This window comes from Branchiostoma lanceolatum, chromosome 12 (assembly GCF_035083965.1).
Source record: "Branchiostoma lanceolatum isolate klBraLanc5 chromosome 12, klBraLanc5.hap2, whole genome shotgun sequence".
Lineage (NCBI taxonomy): Eukaryota > Metazoa > Chordata > Leptocardii > Amphioxiformes > Branchiostomatidae > Branchiostoma > Branchiostoma lanceolatum.
In genome coordinates this window covers 2,792,808-2,820,047 of record NC_089733.1, presented here as the reverse complement: position 1 = coordinate 2,820,047, position 27,240 = coordinate 2,792,808, and the positions used below count along the sequence as shown (strand labels likewise).

At 45.9% G+C, this 27,240-nt stretch overlaps 1 protein-coding gene and 1 long non-coding RNA gene across 2 annotated transcripts; both read right to left on the bottom strand.

The window, feature by feature from the left end:
- Positions 1-2,263: 2,263 nt before the first annotated feature.
- On the bottom strand, positions 2,264-6,464 carry LOC136445923 (uncharacterized). Its single transcript, XM_066444156.1, has 9 exons — positions 6,265-6,464; positions 5,935-6,147; positions 5,591-5,830; positions 5,331-5,422; positions 4,989-5,194; positions 4,507-4,890; positions 4,230-4,388; positions 3,926-4,130; positions 2,264-3,810 (listed from the first exon to the last, which is right to left on the bottom strand). Exons 1-9 carry the CDS (start codon positions 6,462-6,464, stop codon positions 3,494-3,496), a joined length of 2,016 nt encoding a protein of 671 aa, XP_066300253.1. The 3' UTR covers positions 2,264-3,493.
- A 15,675-nt stretch (positions 6,465-22,139) lies between these two features.
- Positions 22,140-26,138, bottom strand: LOC136446322 (uncharacterized). The gene is made up of 2 exons (XR_010757555.1): positions 26,086-26,138; positions 22,140-25,351 (listed from the first exon to the last, which is right to left on the bottom strand). It is a non-coding gene; the product is annotated as an uncharacterized lncRNA (long non-coding RNA).
- Positions 26,139-27,240: the final 1,102 nt, after the last annotated feature.

Here is a 27,240-nt window from a genome sequence, read left to right as displayed (position 1 = left end):
CTATATTCAGTGTCCTTTGGGGTCATAAGTGGAAAAAAAGGATTTTTAAAAATTTCAAAATGGCCGATCCAAGATGGCGGATCCCAAGGGATCGCTAACAACACATGTCGCCATTTTATGACGTCATTTTGACGTCAACGCACTAACCATTGACGTTGTATGCCTTTGCATACCTTAAAATGAATAAAACAAACCGTTTTGTTTAATTCCTTTAGATATTACGGGAATTCCCTATTTAGCCAATAAAATCACATCGATGACGTCATAATTACGTCATATTACGTCATAACGTCACCAAAATTACAGGAATTATAAAACTTGACGTGAATATCACTCCCTGCAAATTTGGTGATGATACATCATACCGTTCGGAAATTATGAGGGGGGGGCCGAATCAGCCCCCCCCCAGTCCCAGATATACCAAAAAAGCCCAGTCTGGATAGGGTTAAGGACCTCTTTAAGTCATTTTTTTTAAGAGGAAGGAATATTAGACCCATCATTACAGATGGACATATTCGCCCTTCATTTTATTTTTATTCCCATAACAAATGCAGCACTAGAAACATACAGAAAAGGTTTTTCCAATAACAATCCCATTCCCAAACTGCGATATCTCGGTTATCAAGCAAATCGTCACAAACATCATACTTCAGTTAGAGAACAGTTCAACGGTCAGCAACCAGCAGATATATATAGATACTTTAGAGCAGGAAAACCATACAGAGGAAGAGCAATTGCTCAAATTTATCTAGACGTGGGAACTTAGAACTCAGTGAAAACAACATTGCGGAATTGTTTAGGACAGTTTCTCCATTTGTCCTCGACAACAGAGGGAGGAGAAGTATCTCTTAGCTAGAGAAATTCTCCGGGGTCTCTTTGGAGCGTAACTTGGGAAAAGCCCCTTTCTTACTGGACTGGACATCTTGTCAACAGTGGACCATACTTAAATCATGCCATGTATACTTTTGTATTATTATTTACAAATTAAGATGCTAGCGCTGCTGATTTTGGTTTACCTCGACCTGCTTAGTGTTTGTTTAATTTTGAAGAAGTCAAGTTCAGCAGTCTCGTCTCATGGCGAAGAATGCATTGGATTTCAATCTTGTATGGGGGACGGGGGCACACAGATGTCTGACGCCAGGGAAGAGGATGAGTTCGCTGCAGCAGCACAAGCGGCCAATGCCGTCAACGCCGCCATTCTCGCGCCAGCAGCAGCACGTGGGCAGCTTGGGCAGCATCTTGTGGATCCACTTCGGCGACAGGGACACTTTCGCTTCCGCGTCAAGCTATTTTCGAGACGACACGTCACTGATCCCACTGTCAGACGCCCACCCAGTTCTAGGACTACACTGAATGCCAGGGTGTCAATCCCGAATGACGCCACGCCCACCCGTCTCCTGTAGCTCAGTGTGGAGGGACTGAGGAGGTCTCAGGACCGTGTGTAAACAAGTAAACAAAAAGATATGTAAATAAGAAGAAAGGAAAACAGACAAACAGTGCAGTTGGCCACTTTGCAAGGGCCCTACTACATGGGAAGAGGCTAAGTAATTAAGGACACGTCAGTTCGGCAGCGACACCAGTCTGGTATCTGCTCCGACAGCTGGAGCTGCCTCCGTCTTCACGAAGGTTGACTCTACAGCCACTTACGTTGACTTCGTGGCAAAGGTCAAGTTCCGCTGTTGTGGTAGCTCCCGCTAGTGGACAAACTATACTTATAAACAGGTCACCACACGTGAAACTTGTTGCCAAGGGTATAGCTAAGCTAGTTAAGTTAGAGTACTATTTTTGTATTCTTTTGCTATAATTCTGCAACTTGACCAGAGTCTCAACCGATGTTACTCGCTCCTGTTTGATTGACGTGTACCTCTGGTACCCACGTCCTAGATTTCGGTCACCGGGGAAGATTGTCGTCAGATCCCATCGGTGCCAAGAAGGCGTAGCTAAACTGTGGTTAATGATCACGTTCGGTGTCTGAATAGAATACCGCTATTGTAACGGTTAGAGAACTCCAATGTTAGACTTTCTAAGGGATTTTCCCCGTTTCTATTGTACCCGAATTGCTGTATGAACTTGTGTTAATAGTGGATAATCGTTCCAACGCTAACTATTGTACAATGAACGAGTGTTGATCATTCCTTTCGTAATGTACTATGCGATAAGGTTACAGGACACCTGTTACCCGTTCCCTCAATCTGCGATGGTACAGTCCAGAAAATTTTGACAGGTAGATCCGACTAGATGGTTGGTTAAAAAGTTTTGGCGGCACGCCGAACTCGCGGTAGCAGCTAAGTGTACGCATGCGCAAGATTTGCGATGATGTAATGTGGCTGAGTTTCCATGCGCCACCATGCGGTCGCGTGGGCATACTGCAGGTGAAAAACTGCCCAAACCAGTTTTAACCAATCAAAGACCGCCTTTCGGGTCACGAGGTACCTTCTTTCTGGAATGATCCGGCAGCCATCTTTGTGGGCTTCTGTTTTGATCTGATTTCTCGCGTTTTTGACGGAATTTAACCATAATTGACTCATTTGAAGTGCAGAGTCGGTGAAGCAGCATGCAACAACTTCAGGAAAGGATTTTGACAGTTTCCTCGCTTACTACATCGGTAAAACCACCGGAAATACTCAGCTGGATCGATCGTACGTCCACCAAGGAGCCATTTAGCACCAGTGTATTTTTTTCTGACGGGCTGGAGGTCGACGAAAAAAAGGTAATTTTCAGGATTTTTCCGCCATGTTACCTAATTTGCATATTCTACATCGCAATCATCATCGAATATAACCGGGAAAAGTAGGCGTATATGGGGATATTTCAGTGAATTTACGTTTAAACATCTGTTATTGTCGAATGGAAGACGTAAAATGGTTTCAGGGTGTGTCGCAACACCGATATAGTATTTACTGCCCCCCTCCCCCTTTCACTTACATCCATGCCACAAATTATCATGCTAACGAAAATCAAAGGTCTTACTTCTCTCTTGAAAATCCCATGTTTAATTTACAATTTTTACAATTCTAACAGCATAGTTTATTTGAGTCATCAATCATAACACAATAAAGAGCACACCTCACAATTTTACTATCTATAGTATATACAAGTATGTAAAGGTTTAAGCATAGTAGAAAATCATTCAATTTGGTATTGTCAAGGGTATTATCGTTTGACTGGACATTCCCAGTACAACAGGACTTTGAGCCAATCAGCTTTAGAAGTAACTAAATATGGTAACTTGATAACAACAGGGTATTATCTAACACTGTAACAGTAACACTGTTCTCAGGAACAAAAGTTGATAACGTACAATGTTTACAAATATCCTACAAAGTTTATTTACATGCTGTAGCACCCCCTAGTCAGGCAAGTGGCTAATATGCTCTAGATACAAAATTCCACTTATCATCACTTCAGAACATGTTTGTACATCTGAATGTTGTGATTGATACTCCTAGTTCTAATAGTATATATTATGTCATGATTGCTGAACATGATAGGACTAATTCTCTTTTCTCTTTTTTCTCGGCACAGGGTCGGGAACACCACCAGTATGGTCGGGGCTCACACCGATGAGATGGTTCTTCAGGGTCGAGTTAAGCTTGGCCACTGGATCGGCTATGCCGGATGTTGTCCTTCCAATGTTGTTGAACAAGGCATGGACCTGCTCCAAACCCTGCTCACCAAGGAAGCCCAAACCGAACCTCCATTTTCGGACACAAGGTACTACATGATGCTCAAGCATGTGCATCTTGATGGGTACCGACCCATTTGGTACTTTCTCCCTGTAGTACGTCATAAATGCTGTGATGGCTGTGCCTGGAATAGGTTAGATAGAAAGACTTAATTATTAAAGATAATATCAACACATCACTTCATCCATTACAATAATAGTACCACACCAATTTAATAAGAGAATTAAGGAATCTCTTACCTAGCTCATCAATTGCACTGTCATCCATTTGTCCAGCATGGGAATACTTCTTGTGGCAAGAAGCAAACAGCTCAAAAAGTTGACGGTACTTTTGAGCTGTTTCTCTTGCCTTTGGAACCAGGGTAAGAGGCAGGTCATCATACCTCTCCATTATGTCTGTCACAACGGAGGTGATGACTGCTGTCAGCTTTTTGATGGATTCGTCCTGTGTATGTAAATGAACTGTCATCAGAATTGATTCGAAATTCGTAAATGATGGTTTGTTATAGAAACAAAACACTGAAAATTGTTATCAAGTACTTGCCTGAAGCATAGTGTTGACATGGTTGCCTATGAACGAGCCGCTGTGGTAGGCTTGTCTTTGCACGTGCAACTCCTGAAGCGCAGGGTCTAGCTCAGATGTTATTGGACCCTGCCCTACCTTCACTGACGCTTTTTGTCGTAGCTCGGCTGCCCCTTTCCTCTGCATGAGTAATGAAATAGATTAAAATTAAGTGCAATGATAGCATACAAGTATAAGTCTAAAATTTGTATATCTGACTTCTTATTATTATACTAATTTATAGTGTGCACATGCTTACCAGCTTATCTTTCTCCACGCATAGGTCTTTGATGGCACTGCAGGCTTTCTCAAACTCAGCGTCTGCCATGTCAGTATCAGCGCTAGGCTCCACAAGGTCAGTAAATGCCTGCCACCCCAGCTGATTCTCCTCCTGCTCCAGCTTCTCCTCAAGGGCGTCAGCTTTCTCATCCAGGCCTCGAGCTTCATCGATGGCAGCCACGTACGCCTTGAACTTCCCAAGGTGCTCGTCTGCCAACAGTTCCTCCTTGGTGACCTCACCTTCATCCAAGACTGTGGAGAGGTATGTCTGCAGCTTCAGATCAATATCGTGCAGCTCACTCTCCATCAGCTTGAACAGCTTGAGGTAGATGCCCAGGCTGATATGTAGACCAGGTACCACAACCTGTAAACACAGACATGGAGGCTTAGACTATTTGAGATATGCCAGGGAATAGGATAATTTAAAAAAAGATGTAATTCTGTGTGTGTGTACAAACTTACCTGGTCTATGGGCACTTCAAACATAACTGGCGCGATGGCATTGTGGTACTTCTTGGCCAGCTTAAGGTTTCCTTTGCCCTCAAGGAGGAACTTCTTGTGGTTTTCAGCCAGGCTTTCCAGGTTTCTTGGGGGGATTATTAATCTACAATTGTCGGTGTCTTTAATTTCATCTAGGGTGATATCACACCACAAACAAGGATGAGTTCCTGTGGTAGAAAGATAGCACAACCTCAGTCAGAGAGACTAGTTAATACAAAAATACTATGGTTTTAACCTACATGTAGTGTAAGTCAAACAGGTCATTTATTGTTCAACATTATTCAACTTATTTAATTTCCTTACCACAAGCACCAGATAAGCCATACCACAGGCACAGGTATGCATAGTCCCCAGCTGGGAAGAGGCGGAGGGAGAATTCATTCCCGTCTTGGCACCTGCAACACAAATTTGATTCAACATTATCATGGGGCGATGGTAACATGCTTATACCAAAGAAAGGGAGATCTTTTCGTCCATACTCACATTGTGTAAATAACAAGTGTCTGAAAGTTATCTTTTTGGCATGCTCCTAAGTCATATGTGTATAACAGATGTTAACGTACGTCCATTTTAACTGCTGAAGATCCTTGATCTCTGTGGCGAACCTGCTGGTGGCAAGGTTGAGGTTCTCCCTACTGTCTTTTGCATTGAAGATGCAAAAGACAGTGGTGTTGCTCTTGGAGTTGGGCCGCTCCTTGTTGAGAATCTGGAATGCCATTTTGAACGACCCTCCTCCATGATCTCCCCCAACCTTGACCCAGATTTCCTTCTCTGGGATTTTCCCCGCGTGCCAGGTTAGGGTGCTGTAAAGAGTGAATACGTCTTGTAAGTTTCACTGTCAAAAATGTAATTCAAATGTTGGCATGAATACATGTTTGAACTTTGAAGGCCAAAGTCAGTTTCTTACCCTGCTGTCTGGTTTCTTTTCAGGTTGTCGAAGATAGCATCCTGTAAAGAGATTACATAGGCGCAAGGCAGAAGCTCCACCGTGCTGTCTTTGGCCCCCTTCACAGAAAAAGGTAATTTTTCTGCAATTGTGGGAATCTTGGAGAGAAGCTGTGTAGCAACAGCCCTGGATGCTTTTTCACTCTCCATACTCACGCCATATCCTTTAAGCCACCTGTAACATAACACAACAGAACACTGTGTTTAAACTGAGTTAATCACATATATGTCCTTTAAGACAGTGATAAAGAAAATGTTTGTGTTCAGGCAAAGATTTGTGTTGTTGATGTACCTTCGAAGTTTCCTGCACTGATTCCAATTCATCCCAATGTCCACCTTTGCTGCCAGCAGGTGCCCAGTTGGAATGCGGACCTGGTCCAGCTTCAGCTCCTGCAGCATCTTCTGCAGTTCATGCCGAGAATGGATCTTGAGTTCTTCCTTCATCAGTGCAGCAGGGTCCCCACGACTGACCTGGTCCCTTACACCCTGCATGAACTTGGCGTGTTTTCTTATGGTGGATGGTGCTGCCTCACTAGCAGTTTTCCGGGGCTTTGGTACATGTACTAGTTTCAGGGGCTAGACAATTAAAAAAGGAACAAATATCACCGACTGAAAGCCGCAATGGAATGGAAACCATAGTAGTCATTTTTGTTGTCAGACATTGCAGCCAAACATTATTTTTAGATTGTTATATTTGAGTGCTAACTTGTGAAAGCACATGTATATGTAATTCTATTTAGACCAACTTTGTAACATGCAGTTCAAGTATCATTCCAATAGAAAGTAAGTAATGTACGTGTCATAAAAGTTCACCTTTCTTTTTCTCGTAGTATCATGTAGAATACAAAATAGGTTCCATACCTGTCCTCCAGTTTTAACTAGAACACTGCCCTTGTCTGTGCTCGTCTCCGCCTTGCGACGGTATAATGCTGTAAAAGTATCTTCTTGCTCTGCTGTTAGCGGACCTTCTTCATTTATGTCAATGGTGACTTTGCCATGACCTGTGCTGGAGGGTGGGGCAGCCCCAGGCACAATTTGGCTTGAAGAAGGTGAAGATGTAGAAGGAGCAGATGATGTAGAAGGAGTAGATGATGTAGAAGGAGCAGATGATGTACAAGTAGATGTGTTGCTTAGCGTAGGGTTCGAAGATGTCACTACACTACTAGTTGTAACAGTAGGAGGATTAGATGCCACTGGGGGTACTACAAGAATGACTCGGACAGGCTGCAGGGAAGTATGTGATGCAGGAGTGGAAGAGGGGCCCACTGTGACTTCTGCTTTCGAGTTGCAGTCAAGGTGGTGCTTAAGTTGTTCCAACCTTAACTGAGATGAACAGTTTTTGCAGCTAAATGTCAACTGAGTGTAGCAACTCCCCCAGGTTCTATGGACGGGTTTCAGGTCTGTTTGCATTACTTGTGCTTTGCAGATAGCACAGCCAATAGTATTTGTTTTTCCTATCTCAAATGATTTTTGTATACACTCAAAACAGAAGATGTGAGCACAGGGGGTCTCAATAGGAAGATACAAAAATGACTGGCAGATACCACATGTGTAAGCAGAAAGGTTACAGATGGGTTCAAACCTAGCCTCATCATATGGATAGTCATCCAGCTTGTCAAGCAATGTCTGAAATAGTTCCTCTGACAATTTGGCAGTACCTGTACTCTGCTCTTGTTCAACCTTATCATCTGTAGCCTTAGGTGTCTTCATCTTTGGTCTACCTGGGGACCTTTTCTTCACAGTTCTACCACCTCGAGCAAGTGACGCAACTTTTTTACAGTGGACACACTCATCACCCCACCAGTGCGGGTACCAAGACTCACGCTTTGGTGCCTGCGTAGAGGGTGGCTTGTGCAATATTAACTTGCACCGATGGCAGAAAAAGGGGGGGTGTTTGTAGCTCTTGTCATTTTCAACATTAACATTCCAAACCTCCTGAATTTTCTTCACATAGTCAATGCAAGCTCGTGGTTTTAAGTGGTTTTTTTTGTCCGTCTTGGTCAAAACAGACTCGCCACAGAATCGGCAGAGTTTTGATAAACTCTTTACATGTTCAAGACCAAAGTTGGCAGACATGATGAAGGGTTGAAAAAGTACAGGCCAATACTTTCTATGATAGTAAAACTAGGTCCGAAATGTGCAAGGAAGGTTTCTATTGTGGATAGGGTGAAGGGGGTGGGGGGGGGGGGGGAGTCCCTTCATGTACACTGTGACCAGAATATATGTCTCAATATATGTATTATGACAAAGAAATGTTCATCTCTTGGTGTTTTTTTGGTTACTTAATGCATAATACTTGTCTCTAAATGCAGTTAGACGTAGTATAAGGAGGTAACAAACAAGAAATTGGCTGTGACCTAGATACTGGACAGGTCAGTCATGCACACCCACATGTCTGAACTGACATTTTCATCAACACATAGAAGAAAGGGAAAAAATACAATGGTAGAAGTAATTATATCATAGGGTAGATAAAAGTATGCCTTAGACAAAGAGTAGAAAGATTACCATGTTTCAAGTGACAGAAAGGGTGAAAAGAGCAGTTGAAAAGACGCAAAATCAGAGGTCAGCCGGCACACATGGGCAAATGTGTCTGGGATTTTAGGAGTGATATCCCCAAAGGTGACTCATGGGGTCACTGGCCTTCCAGAGGGCAGGGCTTAAATTTTTGTAAGACAGCTACTTTAGGGTTGATGAATGGTTTCATACTCCCCAAAGACCATGGTTACAAGGAGTAATCAGCTGTTGCTAGGGGCTGGGTAACAAGATCTCGCAGTATCACGCGGGGAGATCTCGCGAGGCTAATCTTGCGCAGGCGCACACTAAGAAATGCAATCTGGTATACCCAGACCATCCGTGGCGGGCAGAGCCCAGGGAAACTGTTAGGGACGTTTGACCGGGGCAAGAGTTCGTGAACTCACCGGCCTGACCTTGGGGTCCCCACTCCAAGGAATCTCTTAATACGAAACTTAACTGGTCAGAAGACAAAAGCGCACGATCTGTCATTCAATTGTCACTGAAATTCCGGAGTTTCTTGAGAAGTTATTAATCCAATTTTGCATATTTCGACCCAATCAGAGTTGAGTATATAGAAGTAGTTTAACCTTATTTGGACCAAGGCCACTCCCAAAACTTAGAAGATAAAATAGGGAAACTTTCTCAAACTGGGAAGCTTTCGGGAACGAAGTTTTCTTTGGAGAAGACTCTCACAGTTGACTTGGACCGCTCCGAGAAACGAGGGGAAGCAGCTTGGAGAAGTCCAATCTTTAGAAATTTAGTTCCTTGGTCACTGACATTCATACGGCTTTGACTTAGTCGCAGAGCGAGAAGAACTGTCCATGTTATTGTCACCATTACTTGAACATTCCTGTACATCTGTGGATCTGAGAATAAATCTCTGGTCGAGAACATCTCCGAGTTGCCTGAATCACTCGTGCTATCACAGCAGAAGTCAATTAAGTTCACCGACGAAGAACAGCTTGGTTTCATCTGGAGCCGCGAGCAGGACGAACTTCAAAATAAGACGCAAGGGAGACCCCATCAACTGGACTTCAAGGCCGACGAGGATGAGAAGTTATGAGGTAGGTGGTTCTGTTGTTGGGATGATGGAGTGCCGCTACACAAGTCTTACCGGTCTTAGCTAGTCTTGCTTTAGCGTAGGGTGTTGTGTATATCTGATTTTGTGTTGAGTTTGGTTTTCCCGTAAGAATTGAGGGCTTCAAAACAAGTAGGAACGATATATATGTTAGTTAGGCAATAGGATTGTTAGCTAAATCCATGTCCTCTGGTCCGAGTGGAGCATTGTTGATCGCGGTATCGCCCGGAAACGAGAGCGATGTATTGTTTGCCCTTGCCTACGCGACGGGGTTTGGCTACCGCGTGACCACGCAGGAATCGATCGTTTACTTTCCGGGCATTGCTTACCGAGTACTCTGGTTTGCTCACCCATATGAGTTGCAGGTGGTGCTGGAAACATTAGCAGAGAGAAGGGTACACTGTTGCATGCTGTTGAGAGCAGGGACAGCCTTGCCTCGCGGAAATAACTTAGATTCACTGATCCCGGTGATGCGACCCGTATCCGTTACAGAAAGCCCTTACATTCTAGGCCAGAACCTCCCACGTACAGTAAGGAAGTGAATAAGGAAGAGGAAGATTAGATACATTTGTGTAATAGTCCGCTAAGCTATAAGGGAAGAGCGATTGATTACATGGCCGTTGGTTTCGGAACGTTGAAAGGAGAATTAGATTCAATCGCGAAAATGGAGGGGACGCCAATATTCTCGTCCAGGCCTTTTACGAGTACGAGAGATAAAGATCGCAGTGGTGTGTCGGGTCGAAGGCCTAGAGTAAGGACCCCGGAATCCGCGCCGGAGTTTGACCATTTAGACCCGTCCGGCCCTCGTACTCCGTCCAATTCCCCTCCTCCGATCCGTAGGCGCCTCCGGCGTAGAACCCCGTCACCCCCTAGAAATAGGTGTTCGACATCTTGTTTGTCAAATGGTCAGCCTACAATAGTGGTCCATACGGACCGCCGGCTGCCGAAGTTCTCTGGTAAAGATCCTGAGATGTCGGTTGAGGAGTGGTTGGGAGAAGTTGAGGGAGCGCTAGGCACATGGGGGGCCTCCCCAGAGCAACAGGCCCGTCTGATATGGACAAATCTTTAAGGGGATGCAAAACAGGAGATAAAGCTACTAGATCCACGAGACAAGGGGGATCCGCGAGTAATTCTAGATACCTTAAGGGGCGCCTTCCAAGACACCCTCTCGGCCAATATCATTATTGGGAGGTTTTATAGCCAGAAACAGGGGCCGGAAGAGAGTGTGCGCTCGTATGCGCTTATTTTGCAACAGCTAATGAGCCGGGCCCGCCGAAAAGACCCCCAGATTTGTGCAAATCCGACCAAAGTGCTAAGGGATCAGTTCATAGAGGGACTCAGAAACCGAGAGACTAAGCTAGAACTCCTGCGCAGGGTCAGAATGCAGCCAGATATTAGGTTTGGCGAAATCTATGCAGGTGTGCAGGTGCGTGGGGCTTGCGCGTCAGCGGCTCCAAGCCGAGACGCGACGAGCCCCGACTCCTCCACATCGTCTCTCGCTGTCCCTGACTCTGCGACTTTAAGGCAAAAGGTTTTGCAGCTCAGACGGGAAAACTATGGACTGTCTGAGCAGACTCATCACTTGACCCGGGTGGCGGGGACACTCAGTAAGGAGTTAGACAGTTTGCGGGACATAGCCAACTCCCAAGTTAGGAATAATGTGCCGCGTCCGGCGACGGGACCAACACCGGGGGGCCCCTCGCGAGGTAGAGATGGTCGAGCTTATTGCCCTCCAGGCCGAACCAACCGGCACCGCTATACCCCCGACGGGAGGCCCATCTGCTCCTTGTGCCAGGGAGAGGGCCACATATTGCGCGCTTGTCCACAGTCAGATACGCCCCCGGGCCCGCCATCGTTTTAGCAGGCTAATCCGTTGACTCCGCCCAATTCGGATAGGATTGATGGCGCCCGTAAGTCGTGACTGGGCCCACTAAACTGGCAGACTGCGCCAGCGGGGGGCGACTCGCGGAGACAGTAGGTAAAGACGAGCCCCAAGAGTTTAGTAGATTAGATCGTAGTAAGTTGTTTAGTTCTGTATTTTTGGGGTGTCAGGACAGCAGATAGCCGTCCCAAACATGGCACTCCAGAGTCCGCTGGGTTTCGGGCGAGGCCACAAGCCCGGGCAACCATCATCCCACAGTTTTGGAACATTTGTCGAGAATGAAACCAGCATGAAAAAAAAACTCGCAGCACACCTGTGGAATAAACTATGCAGAACGTGCAACCTGGGCATTGCTTCATCGCAGGACCATGAATGCACCGCCAACATTGCAAAGCATGCTGTGATAGGGAACGAAGCAGAGTTAGGCCGTCAAATAGGCACACAGCTACTTGAGAATCATCCCAGGTATCTCACCTTGCGCACGATGGAGACGGACACTTTGTCAAGGGAATGTCGAAAGTGATGGAGGAGGAAACAGGTGTGCCCACAAAATCGCTGGCCGTCTCTGTCCATCTATCCAGGGGCATTGCAAGACAGGTGACCAAGTAAAACTGGAGCCCAAAAATGTGGCCTGGGAGGACCAGGGACCAGAGGAAGCAAGTCCAAAACAGAGCACAAAGAAGCACGCAAGAAATACGGCAAGAATAAGGATAAGATGGAGGAGGCAATGAGGAAGGCATCAGATGCTGTTGTAAGATGCTATTTGGATGGCGATCACTCACTGTGTGGGACTCAGTCACTCGTATGTAGCGGCCAGAGGAAGGCATGGGGATTCAGCTTCCTTCCCGATGGCAAACTTGAAAACCTGTGCTCTGATATCTCAGACAGAGAAGCGCTGAAGAAGATAATAGCAAAGAGGCTGGGAGAAGAAGCATCGGAGGCCACCAGGTATGGATTGAACACGAATAGAGCAGAGTCAGCAAATCGTCAATACAGTACCGTCAGTGCCAAAAAATACTTTGTCTACAACTCTGGCTGGTCACTACGCGGCAGTTGTGCACATGGCCAACAACGGGACGGCCATGATCTTCAGATTTTGCCTTCTCATTACTATTATTTACCAAACATAGAAAAGGGCACAACTGTAGTACTGAAATTAATATCACATTACACTTAAAATACTCTCATTGTCAGTTTACAGGCTCACGGTCTATGCACATGGCTGCAGTTTGCTGGGAAAATGCCATCACTCAGAGAAGACCCTCTGCAAAACCTCAACGAACTCCCCTGTGAAAGGGATGGAGAGAGCGGCAAAGAGTCAGAGGATGAATCAAAAGTACATGCAGCAAGTTCAAAACTGACAAACCTGAAGGGGACCAGGCAAGTGGAGATTGCGTTGGGAAAAAGCGATAACCTGTGCTTAACTAACTTAAGAGATAGGCGCATCTTCCACAACTACAAGAAGATTCGTTAAGTACTTTGCATCTTCCGCACGCCATCCCAATACTAATCGCCTATTAGAGTTTAGGTGTGAGGAGTTTGAATCCATGAGAAGGGCAAAGAGAATTTCATCTATAATTGGTATGAAGCTGGTAGGCGCATGCTACTTCGGCAGAATACAATATTTCCTGCTAGTAGACAATGCTTATGAAATGGCATACATAACATGGTATGGGGCAGGAGAGACCGATGAGGAAACAAAGCTTTGGAAGGTAGCACCCTGAACAACATAGAAGTAGGGGACAATTTCATCATTGTTCCAGTTCAGGTCAGTCACAGAAGAAGAAATGGACTTCTGGTAGGCAAGGTTTGTATAAGAAATCAGGAAGCAAGGCGGGACACCATACCCTCCAAATAGTCTCTTATGTAATTGTCACAGCATTGCTGCGACATTTAAAAGATGATCTCGGACGGCATGACATGAACTTCCTTGATAGAAATGACTCGAGGTTTGCAGAATTCCGCAAAGCCCTTGATGCAAGGATGAAGGAGCTAGCTGCCGATGGGTGGGGACGGAGATGCGTCAAGCCGACCCCCTGACTCAAGAGGATGAAGACAAGCTGTCGACATTAAGCTCAAACGACATTAATGTTGTTTTTTGTTTGTTTTTCATTCTTCATTTCAATGCCCAGCGACGCTCGGGAAGAGCTCGAAGAAGGTCTGGTCGGTCTGAATATCAACAACATCATAATGGACGAATGATACTTAATTGTTAAAACTTTGGGAAGCACTAGAAGAACACTAATTTGTCTTCAATCTTAAGAAGTTACTGTGTAATAAAATGTTAACAAACATAATTGTGTCTTGATGAACAACAGCAATGTCTCCCCTGCTGGTGGTATTTGCCCGACAATATCTGACAGCACAAGCCTCAAGTGATGCTAGCGAAAGAATATTAAACACTGTGGGGCATGTTGTGAAACCTGAGAGGGCTTGTTTAGAACCTGACAATGTGAACATGTTGATATTCCTGAAGAAAAACATACAGTAGTAGTAGTAGTAGCAGTAGTATCAAGTATTTAATTATGTAAGTACCAATGTATACACAACGTTGTTGAACACCAATTATGATCCTTAGTGGATACTTCCAGAACGTCAAAGAACGTCAACGTTCGCCATGAACCATTTAGATTTCATATTCTTGAGGCATGGAAATGAAGGCAATAGAGAAAACAAAGAAAACCAGCAAAACAAAAGACCACCTATCGAAAACAGCGCTTGACACAGAAATGAAATACAAATTGATAGCAAACCTGAAAGACATGCGTGACAAGGAGAGGCCAGAACTTGGGCAGTTATACGTCTTTTAAGGTCTTAAACGCGCAATTAATGTTTACCCCAAGTTCAAATTGGCCGTAACCCTGATTAGTTCACAAGTGTTTTCAAACATGGCAAACTTGGGCTCATTTGAAAGGAATGATCAGAACATGTAATCTGAAAGACCAGTCGGTGTCATGCAAGCCAAGGTCTGCTGCCCCAGCACCAACTGTCAACCTGGAGTTGAAAGGCTTTGGCAGCTATTGTTCGGCAAGTGTGTGGGATGAAGAAGTACTACACCCTATTTACCAAGAAGCTTAAGTGTCCGTATTGTGAAAAAGCGAAGCAGTCGGGAGGAGCAGAGCCACAGCAATACTTACAGATGGCTAATAGTGTAAACATCCTAATGAAGATGGCCCCAGCCATCAGGAGTATATTCCCTGCCATTACCTGCGGAAGGTGTTCCATCGACAGAGGTGTGGTCACCCTGCTAGGCGACCGGGTAAATGCTGCATCCATGAGCAAGGTGCAACGAACCAGGTGTACGTCACCAGTGTGCTGAAATACCACCATCCAGGATATTGGGAAAGAATGGTACAAATGGCGACAAAATCAAGAACAAGCGCAGTTAAACCTTTACTGATCTTTCCTCAATGAACTCAGTGCAACTACAAACGTAAGACTTTTGACACTTAATGTAAATGGCATGAAAGACAAGATGAAGCGTTCACTGGCAGTATGGTGTTTGGGTACTAATTTCAGATTGAGGAGTTGGAATACTCTTGTCTCAGAGGTGGTATATAGTGTCCTCCAAGGTGGACGTGGACGGTAGAGTTGTGTCAATCCTCATCTCAGATGGGCTGACGAAATCCAATGTTATTCATGCATGTGCCTTAACAAAAGAGCACTGCCAGGCCGCAAAAACGCAAATGTACGAACTTGATGATGATAAGCAAAATGGCTTGTGCAAAGAGGCAGGCAGACGGAACCCGGGGATTTCACAGCAAAAACTGTACCGTAACAATACACAATGCGATTAACAATTCCTTATTATACAGTATGTTGCACATTTGTGCATGAAAGGGGGCGACACTGTATCCCCGGAAGAATTTTAAATACTGATTTATGATAAATGATGGACATGGCATTTGGACATATCGTAGTCACTATTGGTAGGGGTGCATCATGTACATGCTCAGAAATGTCAACCTTCTTTTTTTTTGAAGCTACAGATTGTCCTAGAAGACAGAGTTGTATGTCTTCTACCTGAAGCAAGAATGGAACCATCGTAAGTGCATGACATGACTTGTCATTTTTTGCTAACGAATAAAATTATGGAGGCTATATTTAATTCATGTGCTGAAGAAACACAATGCATCAAATCAAAGCAAGGCGCCGGGGTCTGGATCCAGTGGAGAGTCCGATGTGCCACCGGGGACCTATGGCTATGACAGTGTCGCTGAGAAACACAAGGCATAAACTCAAAGCAAGGCGCCGGGGTCTGGATCCAGTGTAGAGTCACATGTGCCAACAGGGACCTATGCCTATGACAGTGTCGCTGAGAAACACAAGGCATCAAATCAAAGCAAGGCACCGGGCTCTGGATCCAGTGGAGAGTCAATCTGGTTGTATATTTTGTATTCGCATATCATTTCAATTCGTATCTTAGGATGTAACCTTGGTAAAAGGTATATATGAATATCATTTGCACACTGTTCATACAGAATCTGGTAATAGAGCATGAAGAGGAGATAAAGCTCAAGGACAAAAAGATTCAGGTCAGCATGCTCATATTGTTATTCTCAGTTTATGATATGACATGCATGTGCTAACATTTCAGGGTACAAAAAGTAATTTTCGGGGTAGAGGGGGTGGTTGTGTGTGGACGAAAATTTCAAAACAATTACACAGGGGTGCTTAAAACATCTCGTTGCATCAGAAAATCAGGGCTATTGTGGTATTTGCAATTAGCAATATGCAGGATGTACATGTACACGTAATGAGATTGCACTGCGCACAAATCTTGCAAGTAAGGTTCATGGATGCCGATTCCACTCTCTTGTGCTTACAGGATTTTAAGAATGCCCTGGCTCCCAAAGAGAAGCAGATCCAGGTTAGTTAAGCCTTACATGATGTCCTGCACAGATTGATATCATACAGTACTGTTTGATTTCTGTAGCAAATACGGAATATCATTGGAAGTGCGTCTTTAAGTATCATTTGAAATGTTTAAGAGCTTTAACAGATGCACCCTTTTTCTTCTAAATCAGAAAACTAAAAAAGTCATATGTGTGCAGGATGTACATGTATACGTAATGAGATTGCACCGTGCATAACCAAATCTTGCAAGTAAGGTTCATGGAAACCAATTCCACTCTGTGTTTACAGGATTTGAAGAATGCCCTGGCTCCAAAACAGAAACAGATCCAGGTAAGTTGCCCTGTGTACAGCAGTATTAAACCCACTATGGATTCCTTACATCAATCCATTTATCAAAAGTGCCACATTTAAGAAAAAAAAGGTATAGGCAGAGACCAATGTTTCACCCAGGTGAAGAACTAACAGTTTTCTTAAAACATTGAACCGCCATTATCTTTTCTCTAGTAAGTTTTAAAAACTTAAGGATTACAAGTACAAATACAGCTTCAGTTTATACTGAAGTGTCACTGAGCACAAACTTGATTTCCTACTTTGTATCAATCTTTTACACATTTAGGTATTAAATCAGATCACAGAAATGTCCACGCATGATTAGCAATCAAATCTAAATACACTTTTTCCCCTCTTCTTTTGCATCTTCAGATGTACCTTTGAGACTGGCTAACCTCCAAGCTACCATCCAAGCCAGTCGTCCAATGAGGATCTACAGCAGTCATGGGACAGTGTTTGAAGACTGCGTGGAAGTCTTCAAGAGGGCAGACTTCGACCCACGGCATCGGACCCGTGTACATTTCACCACCGAAAGTGTTGGTCAGGGGAGTGGACGCGGGGGTTTGACAAAAGAATTTTTCTCACAGTTCTTCAAAAAATGTCTCGCCAGAGAGAGGGCTCTTTGAAAGCCCCGTTGAGAACCCAAGTTTTCTACTGCCAAGGTGTACTGGGAAAGCTGCAAGGTCTTCCTTTATGACTATTCTTGGGCAAGCTGTAGAAAGACAAAAAATACATTTCAAGGGGTGACACTGAGTAATGAAGCACCTGGAAAGACTGTTTCAACTCAACATTTCCGTGTACTCTCTTCAGCACAACGACCAGATCCATTGCTTTGCCCAGCTCGTTAGACGCCCTCTGTCAAGGTTCAAGGACAAGTTCAGTAGGACTCGACTATGGAATGACTGTTTAGTTGCAAATCTCAAAGGGCATGAAATTTCCATATTATGATGCTGTAGCAAAAACCTTGGAGGAGCTTAATTATGAGCTAGTTTCTGGTCTTGTTGCTATGTATTATTATGTAAGGGGTTGAACCCCCCAGGATTCGTTGAAAAACGCCGCCAGGCGATACTGTATTCCTGGATAGATAAATAAACAAACAAACAAACAAACAATAATAGAGTGAGGTGTTAGAAGTGTGTAGATTGTATTTGGCCGCACTATGTGCACAGGAGGAAAGAGTTAGGGTTTTATCGGAGTTTTAGACTATTAGAGTAAAATTAGATAATGAAATAGTTATTAGGTAATTTAAAATAAGGTAATTAACGGTGATGAATTAGTATTAGTGGGAACAGAGTCAGTAGATCAAAGAATAGGAGTAGACGGATTTTAATAATGGCCGACACGTAGCGTCTACAAAAATAGACCTTGAACTACAACTTCCAACTGGCGTCACCCAAGCACCGGTGAGTTAGATTGTTGCAACATTTTGATTCGAGGTCAAGGTTTCGAATTGGCAGTTGTGAGACCGAGCGGGGGGGGGGGGGGGGGGGTGTGTGCTCTGTTTCCCACGCAGGTTCTCCGGTCGGGAGTCGGCGACAACTGGCGCTCCAATATTTCAATTAAGATGGGGATCACCCCCAGTCGATGTGTCGACGACAAGCAAGTCATCAGCCGCCAGGGCGGAGCATTCCCAAGAAAGTGGGAGGAACTTTCCCCGACTGCGGATGAAGAACCTTGGCCCGTGGCAAGACTTGTCAAATTCCTAGTCTGTATAACGCAAACCCCAGCTGTCCGGGGTTTCTCTCCCCTCCCCGCGGAGTTTGTGCTCTGGTTGCTCTAAGCCGGGAGAGCTGTTATCAAAAATGGTAACACCAATCATAGGGCAGGATTTCAGCTAGGCTCCCATTGCCATAGAAACCACCTTGTTATCTTGTCTGTTAGCTGTCACACAGGCAGACGGGGAGAAAGGGATGGGAAATGAGATCCAAATGTTGGGAGGGTGAGAAATGAGATGTATCCAAGCCGGGTTAAAAGGGATTTTAAACCTACTAAGTTTATCTGTTCCTTTAGAGGCAGACAATGTCAGTTTCTCCCACATCAAAACCAAGTTTGAAAATCCAACAAGAAAAGACTTGACTGCCGAAAAATGTTTAAAGTACAGAGAAACGGCTTGTGAAACTCTCTTCCTACCACCTGCAGATCAGACATCTGCAGCTGTCAATCACTGGATAGCAACAGCAATAGATCCTTAGCAACTAGAGTCTGCCCTGGGCAGGCAGCTCTGTGGGCTGACGACGGCTGCATAGATTATCCATATTTAGAAAGGAGGATTCCCTTGAGTTAGCGGCCATAGCCATCAAGCTCTTGGGTTGCGAGGTGGTTACAGGGCCGCGAGCGGTCACAAGAGGCATCGAATTCAGGCTATCAAATTCCCAGACGTGATTCCCGACGAAAACACGGTGGAGTACCCGGATTTGGTGCCTGTCATTGCTGTCAGAGACACGAGTCGGAAGCCAAGCGCACCAAAGCCTAGACACATTAGCCAACATGGGCTCAGAGCAGGGTGCCACCGAAGCACGCTCCGCACTAGAGGCTCGGTTCTGGGAATTGCGGGCGCTGAAGGCAAAGCTACAGCGCGAGGAATCAAGCGCCTGACCCTCGAGAAAGAAGGATGCCTTCCTCTGCTCCAGCGGCTGCTGACGGAGGACTATGCGGGGAAGCCAGACCGGTCCATCCTCGAGTTGACGGCGCCGGACTGGGCGGGGTCCCGGGAACCTCCGCTCCGGAGCTTCCCCTACGACCACCGGCTCATAGTGAGGCACCCGGAGTCGGTGGAGGGGCCACGCTTCATCCTGTCAAAGGGTGTTGCCATGCTGGAAAAAGAAATAGAGTTCCTGCAAGAAGAGGCTCGGGAAAACCGACAGGCGATTCGGCTGTTCTTACGCGACCGGAGCGATGACAACTATCACCCGAAGTTGGCGAGGATCGTCGGCGGTTCCGAGGAGGAGCACAACGCAGCGAGAGAGATGGAGGCTAGAGAACGCTGATCCCGACCCAGCGAGGAGAAAATGAACGCTGTTCCAGTCGGACGGAAAATGAACGCTGTTCCAGTCGGACGGATTGGGAAGGCACCGATGTAGAACAAATGGACACTAGGATAGGACTTTGCAGAGTGTCCGTACATGAAAATAGCACTCTGAACTTTGAGTGAGTGGGTAGCCGGGGCTCTAGGTGGGTGCCCTCAGGGATTTGCGACCTTGCCCAGGTGAGCTACATGTTTTACAGAACCCCACAGGATAAGTTAGTTTTGTAGTATTATATTAGTTGTCGCTCGGTTGTAGCGACTGGTATTGCACTTCCGACGGTCTTTCCAGCTCGTTGGTCAGGCACGGTTAGGCTTTTTTTATCGCTGCCCAATTCCCCCTTCCCCTTTCTCGCCGGAGGCAGTTAGCGCTTGAGCTAACTGGCGACATCCGGTGAGTATGACCAGTGTCTTTAGAAACATTGGGCAGCCCAACCCTCGTCGCCGGGGGTGTGCAGTGAAGTGAGCTAACGAGAATCCTCTGTTTGGCTAAGTTGTTGCTATTTTTCAGGGACGCCCGACGTGGTAGCAATTACCAGGCCATTGTTTCCATCGGTTATCGACTCAATTACCTCTACTCTTCCTTCTTTGTGTGTATGTCTAGATGTATCTCAGTATAATGTGATTTTTGATGTTTCCGGAATGTGATCTATCTTTGTGTACACTCTTATATATGAACGTATTTAACCGTATAGCTTAATTTTTGAATACTCTTATGTTTAGATATGCATTTATATAACCATATTTACATTACCGTATTGTTGTTATGATAGTAACGTCAGGGACGACGTTAGGTTAAAACAGGGGGTGTAAGGATAGACTAGATAAGATAAGGAGTCTGATGAATAGATTGATGAATAACATTAGTCTTGTAGTCTTGTGTTATTGTACACTTGTGATTTGACTGTAGCATACTAGTATTGGGACCGCTGGTAATGTTCATGAGCGCACTTGACAACCAAGGCTACCTCATTGTCATGTTGAATTCTTGGGTAAGAATTACACTAAGATGTAATAGACGAACAAGAAGAGGCACTTCTTTTGTATTGAGTAAGCAACATTAAGTTTGATTGTTATAGGTTAAAGAGTGCCTTTTGCTATATTCTAACATTCTACAATGATGCTTCCAAGTCATGTTAAATTCTTTAGTTACTCTCGATCTGTACCTAGGCTACTCTGGGTAAGATGTAATAGACAAACAGTAGAATAGTCGAGTCAATATGTAATTGGAAAAACAGAATAAAGTTCCCACACCGGGGAAGCTGTTCAGTTAACGGAGGGCGGTATGGGGTTGTTTGGCCACCCGTATGAGCTGCAGACGCCACACCGGCGGTTGTGGGAAATGGGAGTGAATGCTTTAATGATATTGGGAATAGGGCTCGTAGCACTGCCCCCGGGCGAGGTCACACTGACAGAGGCCGCGCGATCCGTAACGTTCCCGACCTTCATGAGTGTTTCAAGGGTGACCGAATCACAGTCCGCGGATTAAGTGGATTAGGCAGACGTAATTCCGTTGTGGTAATAATAATTCGAAGGATCGAGTTGAGTTGTGTATTAGCTAGAAATGGCACCGCCGGCCAAGCCCGTCGATATGCCGGGAGACCGCCGGCGTCAGACTTGACACCTGCGAACCCACGTATTAGTATAAAAGTTGAGAGTTAATTTGATTTTGATTTTTCTTATTGGACCGGGTGGGGGATACGTGCCATGCACTCTGTTTCCCACACAGGTCCGCCTGCGCCGAGAGGAGGGTCAGGCACGAACCATGGGCAGCTACCCCGGCAGATGTCGCGACGGTGGTCGGATCGCCAAGACCCGGGTCGTCACTCTTCAGAAAGAAGGAACTTCAGGGGGTCCGGTGCATCTCGGGTTAATAAGATTGAAAATGATCTGGGCGCGACGGCTGGAGAGGAGGCGGACGGTCGTGACGACAAGAACGTTGTGGCCGCCCAGAACAATCTCGCAGTCTACTATGATCAGGCCAGCGGGCAGGTCCGCCTCGAGGGCGCGCCGTCCACCAGCAGGGCACCTGTTCCTCCGACCACCGCCGGTGGAGGGCGACGAACGAACACTTCGGAAGCTGAAATGGGACCTTGAAGATCGAGAGACGGTCCTGCGACAAATAGGCGTCGGGATCGACCGGGTCCACATACGGCTGTTGAAGAGGAGGGATGCCAGTCGTATGAGGGACTGTACCGGCGCCTATGGGAGGACTACCCGCCACCATAAAAAAACCATCACACCGGTGAAGCAGGAGTTCGATCTGGTCCGGACCTGGCTCTCGCTCTTCCCGAAGCACGACCCTAGCATCGTTCCCTGGCCAATGGAAGCGGAAGAGCTGCCTATACGCTGTGACAGGGTATACGCACGCCCGGAAGATCTGCCAGAGGTTGTGGCCTGCTTACAGTGGAACGTTTGCCTGAAATACATGATCCCCTAATTCATCAGATACTCCAGGAACTGGACACATCCAAACAGAGCAACATCACCTACAAACGCAACATCAACAAGCTCAAGAAGGAACTGAAGCAAAAAGAAGACAAAGTTCAAACCTTCAACATGGAATTGCTCCGACTGTACCAACATCTCCAAAAATCAAGCAACGTATTAGTATAAAAGTTGAGAGTTAATTTGATTTTGATTTTTCTTATTGGACCGGGTGGGGGATACGTGCCATGCACTCTGTTTCCCACACAGGTCCGCCTGCGCCGAGAGGAGCGTCAGGCACGAACCATGGGCAGCTACCCCGGCAGATGTCGCGACGGTGGTCGGATCGCCAAGACCCGGGTCGTCACTCTTCAGAAAGAAGGAACTTCAGGGGGTCCGGTGCATCTCGGGTTAATAAGATTGAAAATGATCTGGGCGCGACGGCTGGAGAGGAGGCGGACGGTCGTGACGACAAGAACGTGGTGGCCGCCCGGAACAATCTCGCAGTCTACTATGATCAGGCCAGCGGACAGGTCCGCCTCGAAGGCGCGCCGTCCACCAGCAGGGCACCTGTTCCTCCGACCACCGCCGGTGGAGGGCGTCGAACGAACGAACGAACGAACGAACACTTCGGAAGCTGAAATGGGACCTTGAAGATCGACAGACGGTCCTGCGACAAATAGGCGTCGGGATCGACCGGGTCCACATACGGCTGTTAAGAGAAGAGGAGGGATGCCAGCCGTATGAGGGACTGTACCGGCGCCTATGGGAGGACTACCCGCCACCATAAAAAAACCATCACACCGGTGAAGCAGGAGTTCGATCTGGTCCGGACCTGGCTCTCGCTCTTCCCGAAGCACGACCGTAGCGTCGTTCCCTGGCCAATGGAAGCGGAAGAGCTGCCTATACGCTGTGACAGGGTATACGCACGCCCGGAAGATCTGCCAGAGGTTGTGGCTTGCTTACAGTGGAACGTAGAGTCGAGGGACGAGTGGAACCGCCAAGGACAGAAAGAGATTTGGCGGTTGCTACAGAGGTTGGATGGAAGCACCAACCATCCCAAGTTGTGCCAGCTTATTGAACTGCCCCACGACGATCTTTGCCGCCTCATCATGCAGGGCAGCGTTCCTCCCTACACCGAGCCAGATTTCGACTTTGACGCTGGTGCGAACGCCGGTGCCGACGTGGAAGGAGACCTCAGTGCCTTGTGCGACTTCGAAGAGCTGAGGACGGCGAGGGCCCAACTATCACAGAAGAGGCGAGGATTGGCAGCTGGTTGCGGAGAGGGAGGGTACGCGACCCGGCCCTTCCAGGACATTCACCGCCTCCTGACCGAGGACTTCGGGGGACATCCCGACGGCATCATAGTTATACCCTTCCCTGGATTCCCGCCAGAGGGAGGTAGAGATTTTGACTTTGCGGCGGCCATAGCCAATTTAGAAGACAGCGTGGACCACCTGCGGTATCGAGTGTCCGAAGAACGATAGGTCGTCCGGCGGGCGCTCCGACACGGAAATGCGAATGATCGCCATCCCATCCTGTACGACATCTTGTACGGGCTACGTCCGGAGCCCGTGGCGGGGGTGGAGTAGTGCTAGTGAACGTCGCCACGGATTAAACCGCAGACGAGCGCTATTCCTGAGCAAAAGTGAACGCTATTCCTGTGGCTGGGCAAAAACGAACACTATTGCTGAACTGACGCTGTCCCGTGACGGAGGAGAGTGGGCGACGGCAGTCGGTGTGCTGAACGCTGAGTTGGACACGTCCCGGATTAGAGTAGCACATACCATCTGTATTAGAATAGGAAGACAGACAAGTTTGGGACTACGAGTAGCCGGAGCTATTAGTTGGGTGCTCTCAGGGTTTTGCGGCCCTGCTCAGGTGAGCAATATGTAACAAATCCCAGCAGTTAGGTTAGTTTGATAATATTATACAAGTTGTTGCACAGAGACCGCTCTCCTGGACGCCAACTGTTGTTACATGTTGGTTGTGATTACTAGTCAGTAGGGGCTGATATTGTGCTTTGGTGTCAGTACGTTTTTAGGACGTCTCAAGATCAAGCAGTGGTGTCACCGGGCTGGCGTGTTAACCCGGAAAATTGATAGGTTAAGATCAATTCTCCGCTGCCAGGAATCGTGCAATTGATAGGTCAAGGTCAGCTTCTCGGATCGAAAGTCGAGCCTGGTGCTAAACTGTTTTGAATGTGAGTCGTTCCTTTCCGTCCCCTTGATGTCCGGCATGAAATTCCAAAATTCCTTCCGTTTCCAAAAAGGAGGATTTCTTTGTGACTCTTTGTTATTTGAGACTTCTGCTGCTGGTTAAGCGATGCCAGCGTCGACTTGCAGTTTCTTCTTGTTACTTTGCTAGTTTGTGACGACTTCTTTACTCTCGAAATCGTTTTTTTTTTACTCTTTCTCTAACTTATAACTTCTCCGCTACTTCGGAAAATTCTTTTGATTGCGCTAGTCCATTGTGTTCAGTCCGGGGTCCTCCCGTGGCACCTGAACCGAAGGACGCGTTTAATTCTAACAGTCAGCCACGAGGATGTTGTCCTCGCTGTCCATGACGGCATAGTAACTGGTCAAGGTGAGTTAACTCTGTCTCCATCCTCGGAGGCGATAGCAAGTAAGGTTTATGTTAAGGCCAGGCCGATCGTAGTTCATGTTCTTATGCTGGTAGAAGACCAAGTTTACCCTGGTTGGACAGGAGGCTAGGTGAGAATGTTCGTTACTGGAATGATCTTCTCCAAGGAGTAGCCTTCAAGAGCTTTATAAGAGCTGGTAAGAAGAAAACCACAACCCTATAACTCAAACATAGAAAACGTATTGTGTAGGTTGAGTAATCTAATTCTGGCAACAAATACAAACACGAACAACGCCTGTCAGCAATCTCTCAATTATGACTTTAACATCAAACAAACCCATCTAACTAAGCTGAACCAGCCCCCACTGAGCCAGAGGCACAGTCCCCGAAGTCTGGGTTTCCAAGAGGCTGGACAGCTGTAAGAATAGACCTGACTACAAACTTCTGAGTAAGCTGGATGTTCTGTCACAATACACATGTAATTTGGGTGCAGTTCAACTATTAAGGTTGTGGGGTGCAAATGTTGCAATCGTCCTTGCATAAAGATGTTAGCCTTAACGAGAGGAGTGTGATATTTTCCCTCTTTGACGTTACAAATTATAGAGCTGTATTTCTGAAGATGTTGTCATCTGGAAGTCCTCGACAGCAAACGTCATGTTGTAGGTAGATCATTCCAGCAGCTACTGTAGAAGAAACACAGGTGAACAAAGATTTAGTCATGGTATACTCCTGTTATGACATTTCAGATTAGCTGCTTTGGCTAACATAATGTGAAGTAACCCACGTGCTTCATAATTCTCTCGTCTAGCATGCCCATTGGAACAGACAATGCCAGGATGGACATTGGAAATTCAATAAAGGTCTAGCGGCTAACCATAACTTATGGCATTAGAAATCGGTAGCGGCCATTTTTTTTCAGCCTGCAAATACAACAGTTGGAGCAGAAGCCAGAATGGCGTGCATTTTTTCTGGAATTAAACAAAAGTAGCACCGTGTTCTGTACTTCAGTAAACAAGGCATTTTCCGACCGCCACCCCGTAAACAAGATAATCAATCACAGATATCAGCCGCGACCAGCTTCACAATTTCTTACCACATTGTCAGGAATCGGTATGTTTAAAACCAGCGTTAACGACATAGGACACAGGACGTTGCCTTCAATTAAAATCTGGCTACTCGGGACAAAATCTTTAGGTTTAGGGAAAACTGAATGATGGTGACGAGACAAATTCCATACACTGCATTGTACAACAAACACGGCGTGAGCGAACTAACCGGCCTAATCAGTCTACTGTCCTCAAAAACAATATATTGATAGCTATATAAGACAACACGTGCATCTTGAAGATTCACTCTACAAATTAAGACCAAAAAACGACAATTTGTAGAGGCAAAAGGAGCTAAGAAAAGTCCTTACCTATCGCCAACGCCCTTTCTTCTCCAAATGAAGTGGGCGACTTCACGGCTAGATACTACTGCCCATATCCATCCGCCAGCTGTGTTCCAACGAATAAATTAGAGAAAACAGACTTGTACGGATACGTATATACGTACTGGGCAAAATATTATGTCATAATCGGAAAATGATGTGAATACTTTCAAAGTGAACATTAAGTGAGCGGATGCTTCATCTTTGTCTCGTACTACTTTCTGGCGGCACTTGTGTATATCCTGTCTGCGGAAGATATTCGGTGGCATAGCCCTGCGAGGCTCACATAGGGTTTGTGGGAATATTGCTAGTAAGATTTCACTGGTACCTATGCGTCATCTTAAATATGCTCGCTTTAAATCAATGAAAAGCATTAAATACTAGTATACGACAAAATACGATACAGTTAACTATCGACAGTAAAGTAACAAAGTTGCATTTTTTTTGTTATAATATTTCGGAAATGGAAAAAAAATGGAAATTATTGTTTTGCACACAGGTCCCTTCGTCAAGCAAGTTATAACAAATGAATGTATAAGTACCCCGTGTTGTATTCTATATATATTCACAAGACAAACTCAATATGTGCAAGAAGTGCTAGAACGGCAGTACCTCCCGCCGGATGGCCGGCGCCGTAAGTCCTAACTATGTCCTACAATGTGCGAACAAATCCAATAATTTCCGACCTTAAAGCCAGTAGTAGATGACATCCTGGTATGGGGTGAGTGAGAAACCCTTGAAGAAGCCACCTCAGACCATGACAAGAAGCTAAGAAGCCTAATGCAGAGATCTAGAGAGAGGAGTCTGAAGCTGAATCCGTACAAGGTCAAGCTCAGAGAACAAGAAGTTCCGTTTCATGGGCATCTGATAACGAGCCAATGGTTGAAGCTGGACCCCAAAGCAGAGGCTAAGTTTGATGATCACTGATTATCGTATGACGCAACATTTTCAGGTGATGATTTATGATGAAGTCATGATTATAATAACCTTTTAACACGAAAAAAAACATTATAAACTCAAACGTTCACTTTTGTGAAGCAAATACAAGTTAGTGACGAAATTCAAGGGAAAATACGTTATGAAATTGTGGCCAAAGAAAAAAGTGTGGCAATTAAAAATTATTGCCATACATAGCGAAGGTGT